The sequence below is a fragment of the Mobula birostris genome, chromosome 3 (genome assembly GCF_030028105.1).
Source record: "Mobula birostris isolate sMobBir1 chromosome 3, sMobBir1.hap1, whole genome shotgun sequence".
Lineage (NCBI taxonomy): Eukaryota > Metazoa > Chordata > Chondrichthyes > Myliobatiformes > Myliobatidae > Mobula > Mobula birostris.
In genome coordinates this window covers 115,537,471-115,547,377 of record NC_092372.1, presented here as the reverse complement: position 1 = coordinate 115,547,377, position 9,907 = coordinate 115,537,471, and the positions used below count along the sequence as shown (strand labels likewise).

The 9,907-nt window shown below is 45.9% G+C and overlaps 1 protein-coding gene across 1 annotated transcript; it reads left to right on the top strand.

Moving 5' to 3' along the window:
- Positions 1-362: 362 nt before the first annotated feature.
- LOC140195230 (ETS domain-containing transcription factor ERF-like) lies at positions 363-9,546 on the top strand. Its single transcript, XM_072253234.1, has 2 exons — positions 363-656; positions 9,272-9,546. The coding sequence occupies exons 1-2, from the start codon at positions 605-607 to the stop codon at positions 9,529-9,531; spliced, it is 312 nt and encodes a 103-aa protein (XP_072109335.1). The 5' UTR covers positions 363-604; the 3' UTR covers positions 9,532-9,546.
- The last annotated feature ends 361 nt before the right edge of the window (positions 9,547-9,907 follow it).

The following is a 9,907-nucleotide window of genomic DNA, read 5'->3' as shown; positions in this document are numbered from 1 at the left end:
TTCACGGTCCTGCCGAAGGGTTTCGGCCGGAATCGTACTCTTTCCATAGATGCTGCCTGGCCTGCTCAGTTTTCCAGCATTTTGTGTGTGTTGCCCTTCACAATTATGTCGGTGTGTGGGTCCCCATTTTGGTGAGGGTCAAATAAGAGACAAAATTACACAAAATTCTTGATTTCATTAAAGTGTTACAGATAAAGTAAAACTGTTTTCAAAATGAATCAAAATCAAAGATAAAATGATGTTTTTTAACGTTGGTTCAGAATTGACTGGGTATCACCAGCACGCATGCGTAGAAGCTGAAGGTTCGGGGAGGCAGCGCGATGGCAGATCGGCCCCGTTCACTCAGCACTTCCGGTGTTGCAGCAGACTTCCGGTTCTCGCGGAGCTCGGTGGCGGGGTGACATCTGTTGAGGAGGACAGGATGGGGGGGCGGGTGGCAGGCACCCCTGCTCTTAACGGCATCAATCCCACCGCCCAATATTGTGTGCTGACTAAAATAAAGCATATGTTGTAGTTTTTTTTTTAACATTTGCTGTTTTAAGTGGAGGAAGGAGGACTCGAACCCTCGGGACCAAAGGCCAGAAAGCCAGGCCCTGGGCTGGCCATGAAGATTGGCGGTGTAAAGGAAGAGGACGAGGAGGAAGATGGAGGAGGAGGTGAGGGAGCGCGGGTTCTGCAGGTTGTCGGGTTGGAAACTAGCAAAAGGGGAGCGCTCCCTCCTCAACGACCCGTGTGGTGCAGGGCTCCCTCCTTGCTACCTCCCTCACAGCGCGACACTCCCTCCTCAAATCCCGGTTGTGTGTATACCCCTCCTTACTGCCTCACTCTGTAGCCCGGTGCTCCCCTCTTGCCACCACCTGTGTAGCACGTTGCTCCCACCACACTGGCCCCTGTGACGCGGGGGTTAAGAAGGCTTGTATTTATTAGTCGAGGCATTTAGTTCAAAAGCCAAGAGGTTTTGTTGCAACTTTATAATGCTTTGTTTAGGCCACATTTGGAGTACTGCACACATTTCTGGTCGGCCCTCTCGGGGGAATGTTGAGGCTTTGGAGAGGCTACAGAAGAGGTTTACCAGGATGCTGCCCAGTTTAGAGGGCATGTGCAATAGTGAGAAGCTGGTCAAACTTAGGTTTTTTGTCTGTGGAGCAGGGAGGCTAAGGAGAGATCTGATAGAGGTTTATAGTTTATGAGAGGCATAGATAGAGTAGACAGAGAGTATCTGTTTCCCATTGTAGGAATGTCTAATTCCAGGGGGCATGCATTGGAGGTGAGAGGGGGAAGCTTCAAAGGGGATCTGAGGGGTAGGTTTCATACTCAGAGAGTCGTGGATGTTTGGAAGGTGCTGCCTGCTGTAGAGACAAACACATTAGAGTCTTTTAAAAAAGATATTTGGATAGGCACATGAATGTGAGTATGCTGGAGGGATATGGACATTGTATAGATAGGAGGGATTATTGTTTGGGTTGTTTTAACTTTTTAGCACAATATTGTGCTGTTTTTAGTTCAAAAGGGGATGCCTCAAGAAGGCAGTGTCCACCCAGGACGTGCCCTCTTCTCATTGCTACCATCAGGGAGGAGGTACAAGAGCCTGAAAAAACACACTCAATGAGTCTGTCTCTGGAGACAGCTTATCTAGTGATGTCTACTATAAGCCTACTGACTCTCACGGCTATCTGGACTATTCCTCTTCTCACCCTGTCTCTTGCAAAAATGCCATCCCCTTCTCGCAATTCCTCCGTCTCCGCCGCATCTGCTCTCAGGATGAGGCTTTTCATTCCAGGATGAGGGAGATGTCCTTTTTTAAATGTCCCTTCCTCCACCATCAACTCTGCTCTCAAACGCATCTCCCCCATTTCACGCACATCTCTCACTCCATCCTCCCGCCACCCCACTAGGAATAGGATTCCGTTGGCCCTCACCTACCACACCACCAGCCTCCGGGTCCAACATATTCTCTGTAACTTCCGCGACATCCAACGGGATCCCACCACTAAGCACATCTTTCCCTCACCCCCACCCCCCCACTTTACGCAGGGTTCGCTCCCTACGCGACTCCCTTGTCCATTCGTCCCCCACATCCCTCCCCACTGATCTCCCTCCTGGCACTTATCCTTGTAAGTGGAACAAGTGTTATACATGCCCTTACACTTCCTCCCTTACCACCATTCAGGGCCCCAGACAGTCCTTCCAGGTGAGGCGACACTTCACCTGTGAGTCGGCTGGGGTGATATACTGTGTCCAGTGCTCCCGATGTGGCCTTCTATATATTGGTGAGACCCGACGCAGACTGGGAGACCGCTTTGCTGAACACCTATGCTCTGTCCGCCAGAGAAAGCAGGATCTCCCAGTGGCCACACATTTTAATTCCACATCCCATTCCCATTCTGACATGTCTATCCACAGCCTCCTCTACTGTAAAGATGAAGCCACACTCAGGTTGGAGGAACAACACCTTATATTCCGACTGGGTAACCTCCAACCTGATGGCATGAACATTGACTTCTCTAACTTCCGCTAATGCCCCACCGCCCCCTCGTACCCCATCCGTTGTTTATTTATATACACACATTCTTTCTCTCTCCTTTTTCTTCCTCTGTCCCTCTCACTATACCCCTTGCCCATCCTCTGGGTTTTTTTCCCCCTCCCCCTTTTCCTTCTCCCCGGACCTCCTGTCCCATGATCCTCTCATATCCCTTTTGCCAATCACCTGTCCAGCTCTTGGCTCCATCCCTCCCCCTCCTGTCTTCTATCATTTTGGATCTCCCCCTCCCCCTCTCAATTCTCTTACTAGCTCTTCCTTCAGTTAGTCCTGACGTAAGGTCTCGGCCCGAAACGTCGACTGTACCTCTTCCTAGAGATGCTACCCGGCCTGTTGCGTTCACCAACAACTTTGATGTGTGTTGCTTGAATTTCCAGCATCTGCAGAATTCCTCATGTTTACAATGAGTCAGGAACAGCTCCCCCTCTGCCATCAGATTTCTGAATGGACATTGAACGTGACTTTAGTATTTCCCCTCTTGTTCTATTACATTCATACTGTACTTTTTGGCCTTTATTACTATGTGTTGCAATGTACTGCTGCTGCAAAAAATTTCATGACAGGTCTGTGATATTAAGCCTGATTTTGTCCTTTCTTCTCTGACGTGCGGATCCACCAAGAGTTCTGCAGGTCAGGCGTTAAATCTCTTTCCCTTTCTTGCTTTGTTTTTGGCTTCACTTTTACATTGCGTTCCTTTTTCTCCAACCTCTCTCTCCGTCAAGGTTTTCCTTCGGATTCCTTGCATATCCCTTCCCGTGTGCTGTGATCGGTCTCACTCTCTACAGCATTTTCGCCTGCTTTTCAGGCCTAGCCCTTCAATATCAGGAGTTCATGCCTGTGTCCCAGTTTCACTTGTTCTACCTGATTCTTCCATATTTGATTTTCAATTTTTATTTATTTTCATTCAGAGATGCAGCATGATAACACGGGCCCGTCTGGCCCAGCGAGCTCATGCCATTCAATCACACCCATGTCAGAAACAGAGTCAGACTCCCATACAAGTTACAAGCAGATGAATGAAATTTTTTACAATACCTAAAAAAAAATATAAATTTCAAAAAGAATTACATACAGCGGATTCCAGTTAATCAGGACACATTGGGATGACAACATTTTGGCTGAACTAATCACTAGCCCAATTAGTTTCATGGAACTAGTTAGAAACGTATAATAAGGCAAACCACCGCTCAATTGAATAACAAATTGTGTATTTACAAACCCCATTTCCAGAGAAGTTGGGATATTTTCCAAAATGCAATAAAACAAAAATCTGTGATATGTTAATTCATGCGAACCTTTATTTAACTGACAAAGAAAAGATTTTCAATCGTTTTACTGACCAACTTAATTGTATTTATTTAGAATTTGGCTGCAAAACACTCAACAAAAGTTGGGACAGAAGCATGTTTACCACTGTGTTACATCACCTTTCCTTTTAATAACACTTTTTAATCGTTTTGGAACTGAGGATACTAATTCTAGTAGATTTGCAATTGGAAATTTTGTTCCTCCTTGCTTGATATATGACTTCAGCTGCACAGCAGTCCATGGTCTCCGTTGTCTGATTCTCCTCTTCATGATGCGCCATACATTTTCAATAGGAGATAGATCTGGACTGGCGGCAGGCCAGTCAAGCACACGCACTCTGTGTCTACAAAGCCACGTTGTTGTAGCCCATGCAGAATGTGGTCTGGCGTTGTCCTGCTGAAATAAGCATGGACATCCCGGGAAGACACGTCGCCTTGATGGCAACATATGTCTCTCTAATATCCTAATATACGCCTCAGAGTCAATGGTACCTTCACATACATGCAACTCACCCATGCTGTGGGCACTGATGCACCCCCATACCATCACAGATGCTGGCTTTTGCACCTTTCGCTGATAACAATCTGGATGGTCGTTTTCATCTTTGGCACGGAAAACTGGACGCCCGTTTTTTCCAAAAACTAGCTGAAATGTGGACTCATCTGACCACAGCACACGGTTCCACAGTCTTTCGGTCCATTTGAGATGAGCTCGGGCCCAGAGAACTTGCCGGCGTTTCTGCATAGAGTTGGTGTATGGCTTTCTCCTTGCGTAATACAGTTTCAAGTTGCATTTCTGGATGCAGCGACGGACTGTGTTAAGTGACAATGGTTTTCCGAAGTACTCCCGAGCCCAGGTGACTATAATTGTCACAGTAGCATGACAGTTTCTTAGGCAGTGCCGCCTGAGGGCTCGAAGATCACGCACATTCAACAGTGGTTTCTGACCTTGCCCTTTACGCACTGAGATGTCTCTGAATTCTCTGAATCTTTATGTACTGTAGGTGTTGAAAGACCTAAATTCTCTGCAATCTTGCATTGAGAAATGTTCCTTTTGAACTGACTAACAATTCTCTTGTGAATTTTGGCACAAAGGGGTGAGCCACGACCCATCCTTGCTTGCAAAGACTGAGCCTTTGATGGACGCTACTTTTATACCCAGTCATGATACCTCACCTGCTACCAATTAGCCTGCTTAATGTGGAGTCTTCCAAACCGGTGTTACTTGAACATTCTGTGCACTTTTCAATCTTATTTTAACTCTGTCCCAACTTTTGTTGAGTGTGTTGCAGCCATCAAATTCTAAATTTGTGTATGTTTACAAAATACAATTAAGTTGGTAAGTAAAACTACTGAAAATCTTTTCTTTGTACTTTTGTCAGTTAAATAAAGGTTCACGTGAATTAACATATCACAGATTTTTTTTATTGCATTTTGGAAAATATCCCAACTTTTCTGGAAATGGGGTTTGTAAATGAAATGCAGAAAAATTAGTACAATGACAGTATTGTAAAACTGTGTTAGTTCCTAATGGCTGTTGATGCAGGAATTCACCCACTATGTGCTGCCGTGTTCATTTCATTGACTAAATGAAACAAAATTGGTGTAGACACTGTGTGCAGATAATAGGCTGCCTTCATACAATTTTTTTCGATGATTGCATCCTCCAAATCTTCATTTTCAGTGGAACGTTTAAAATGATTCTTTGTATGCCTAACTTGTTGAAGTAGTGAAATAATTTCATTTTCAGTCCTGGGTGTTTCTGGCAGCTGCAAGCCTGCATGCTTGAAATCGCACTGAGCAAAACAGTTGTGAATTGTCTTACTGCTGATTGAATAGAAGGAATTGATGCTGCTTAAAATCTGTTCACTCTACGCATGGTGTAGGTTCTAACGGCCACACAAATGCACACAACTGATGCTAGTTAGAAGCTGTTTGGCAACAGTTTCCTCTAACAATTAAACAGCATTTTGTCTTGTAAGTGAAGGGAATCCTGCCAATTCTCTCACAGTTTTTGTTTAATAGTTGCCCCAAATAAACAGCTGCCCCGATTAATCAATGGCCAAATTAACTGGAATTCAGTGCTTATTTAAAAGCGCCAAAGAAAGACGAGGTAGTGTTCATGGGTTCATTGTCCATTCAGGAGTCTGATGGTGGAGGGGAAGAAGCTGTTCCTAAAACGTGCGTCTTACCAATTCAACTACTAAATCGTATGTCTTTGGAGTGTGGGAAGAAACAGGAGCATTTGTTTTGCGGGGAGAATGTACAGACAGCGGCAGGAATTGAATCCTGGTTGCTGGTGCTTTAAAAGTGTTCCGCTAACAGCTACGCTACTGTGCGGACTGCCCACCCAATTTTCTATCACTGTCTCCTACTTAAGCTGCTCCTTAGTTACCATGCTGGCCCAGGCCCAGGTCTAGGCCTATCTCCCTCTCAGGCTTTGTGACTCCTTGTTCACATCAGGCCCAGTTTTGGGCACAGACTTACTCATGCAGTGCCTTATAAAACCTCAGTAGTGCATCCTAGTCCTCTGAAAATGAATGCTCACCTTGCATTGGCCTTCCTTACCACTGACTTACACTTCAGGTTAACCTCAGGGTATCCTCCACAAAGACCACTCTGAGCTGGAACGTCTTGATTCTGGGCAACTGCAAATCTTTGCCGAGGCACTTGGAGTATTGTGTCTAGTTCTGGTAGCTCAGCTAGATGAGGGACATCATTAAGCCAGAAGGGATGCAGAAGAGATTCTCGAGAATGTTGTTAGGACTTGAGTCATAAGGAGTGGCTGGACCTTTTTACCCTGGAGGTTTGGAAGCCAACAGGTCACTACTCTCTTTCAGAAATTATAGGCCAGTTAGCCTGACTTCAGTGGTTGGCAGGGTGAATTCCATTACTGAGGATGTTTCTGGGTACTTGGAAGTTCATGATAAAACAGGCTAAAGTCAGCATGGTTTCCTTAAGGGGAAATCTTGCCTGACAAATCTGCTCGAATTTTTTTGGGAAATAATATGCAGATAGACATAGGAGGGTCATGAGAATGTTGTTTAATTGGATTTTCAGAAAGCTTTTGACAAGATGCCACATATGAGGCTCTTAAACAAGATTAGAGTCCATGGTATTACGGGAACGATGGCAACATGATTATAAGATTGGCAGACAGAGTGGGATGAAATGGGGCATTTTCTGGTTGACTGCCAGTGACCAGTGGTGTTCTGCAGGGTCGGTGTTGGGACCACTTCTTTTCATGTTATATGTCAATGAATTGATGGCTTTGCAGATGACATAAAGAATGGATAGTGTTGATAGGATAGTGGCAGATAGCGTTGATAAAGCAGGGAGTCTGCAGAGGACTTGGCAAGATTAGGAAAATAGGCAATGAAATTGCAGATGGAGTATAGAGCAGGGAAGTGCATGATCACTTTGGTAGAAGGTGTGGACTATTTTCTAAATGGGGAGAAAATTCAGAAATCAAAGGCTCAAAGAGTCTTCTATAGGATTCCCTAAAGGTTAGCTTGCAGGTTGTGTTGGTGGTAAGGAAGGTAAATGCAATGTTAGCATTCATTTCAAGAGCACTAGAATACTGGCAAGGATGGAATGTTGTGCCTTTATAAGGCATTGGTCACGTTTAGAATATTGTAAAAAGTTTTGGGCCCCATATCTAAGTATGTGCTGGCATTGGAGAAGATCACCAGAATGGTTCCAGAAGTGAAAGGGTTAATGCTTTGGCAGTGTGGAGAAACAGCGAGAGCTTGGGGTCCGTGCCAATAGGGCACTCAAAGCTGTAGCACAGGTTGACAGTTTTGTTAAGGAGGTGTATGGTGTGTTAGTATTCATCAATCGTAGGATTGAGTTCAAGAGCTGGGAGGTAACGTTACTGCTATATGAGACCTTAGTTAGACCCCACTTGTGTTGCGTTCTGGTCACTTCACTACAGGAAGGATGTGGATACTATAGAGAGCGTGCAGAGGAGATTTACAAGGATGTTGCCTGGATTGGAGAGTGTGCCTTATGAGAATAGGTTGAGTGTACTTGGCCATTTCTCCTTGGAGTGACAGAGGATGAAAGGTGACCTGATAGAAGTGTATAGGATGATGAGAGGCATTGATCATGTGGATAGGCAGAGGCTTTTTCCCAGGGCTGAAATGGCTAACACGAGGGGGCATAGTTTTAAGGTGCTTGGAAGTAGGTACAAGGGGGATGTCAGAGGTAAGTCTTTTTACACAGAATGTGGTGGGTGCATGGAATGTACTGTTAGCAAAGGTGGTGGAAGCAGATATAATAGAGGTATAGGAAGTTTCGAAAAATAGAGGGCTATGCGGTAGGGTAATTCCAGTTAGTTTCTAGAGTAGGTTACATGGTTGGCACAATATTGTGGGCCGATGGGACTGTAATGTGCTATAGATCTCTGTTGTTTCGATTTTTTTTTGAGGTGTGTTTGATGGCTCTGTGCCTATACTCGCTGGAGTTTGGAAGAATGAGGGAAGATGTCATTGAAACCTGTCGAATATTGAAAGGGCTGGATAGAGTAGATGTGGACAAGATGTTTCCTATATGGGTGAGTCCAGCACGCGAGGGTACAGCCTTAGAATAGAAGGATGCCCCTTAGGAAAGAGGTAAGGATGAATTTCTTTAGCCAGTAGGTGGTGAATCTGTGGAATTCATTGCTACTGACAACAGTGGTGGCCAAGTCACTGGGTATATTAAAAGTAGAAGTTGGAAGGTTCTTTATTAGTCAGGACATCAAAGGTTACAGGGAGATGACAAGAGAATGGGGTTGAGAGGCAATATGAAACAGCCATGATTGAAAGACCAAGAGATTCAATGGGCCAAATGACCCAGTTGTGCTCCTTTGCTCGTGGTCTTATGTAAGCAGCTGAGACTAGCTTGGATTGACATCTTGTCTGGCATGGATACTCCATTTATTTTCTATTTATACAGTATTTATTTTCTGAGCCTTTGCTCAAACCTGTGTTGCTCTCTGTTCATGCCTTCTATGTGATGGTCCTGCTTTACCAGCTGGGTCTTCGATGGCTGGCTCTGTATTTCCACTTCGATTCCAAGTATTTTAGCTGATGTCCCAATTTCACAAGCTGACAGTGTCTCTGTTCTGTATGGCAGGTCTTCTGAACATCTGCTCGTGTGCGTTTGTGAGACAGAGCACATGTGTGTGAGAAAGAAGGGATTCCTGCAAGAGTGTAGTATGTGTTAGTGTGTGCCGTAGAGCGACGGAGAGTGTGAGAGGTGTGTGTGAGAGCTTTCTACGTATGTATTTTAGGTCTATTTCTCGTGTTGACTACTTCAAGCTTGTGCTAATGTCTCAGTTCTTCTGTCTAGCTGCATGTCCTGGTTCTATATCTCAGGCCTGTTTTCCAGCTTTGGCCTAATGCTGCTGACCGCTGTGCTTTCCAACCCCTACTTTCCGCAGGTGTGACCTACCCGGACTGGGCCTACAAACCCGACTCCAGCCCCGGGAGCCGGCAGGTCCAGCTCTGGCACTTCATTCTGGACCTGCTGCGGAGGGAGGAGTTCCGAGAGGTGATTGCCTGGCAGGGCGATTTTGGGGAGTTTGTCATCAAGAACCCCGATGAGGTGGCTCGCCTGTGGGGAGCAAGGAAGTGCAAGCCCCAGATGAACTATGATAAACTCAGCAGGGCCCTGAGGTTAGGCGTGGTGAAACTCCCTTGAACTCCATCCCATCAAAGTGAATCGAACCACCCCCACCCTCCCCGCCCCTCTCGAGACCTGTCCCAACGATGCTCCCTTCGCACTGTGCCGTCACAAAACGCCAAGAGAGGATTATGTACCCTCTGAATCCTTGCTCACACCATTTCTCACACCCCTCTCCCTGTCCAGTGCCACTTCCTTTCTCTCCCCACCTCTCTGTTCTGTGACATTCCCACTCTCCCCATCTCTCTCTGTCCTGTGACATTTCCCCCCCTCTGTCCTGTAACATTCCCCCCCCTCTGTCCTGTGACATTCCCCCCCCCTGTCCTGTGACATTCCCCCCCCCTGTCCTGTGACATTCCCCCCCCTGTCCTGTGACATTCCCCCCCCCTGTCCT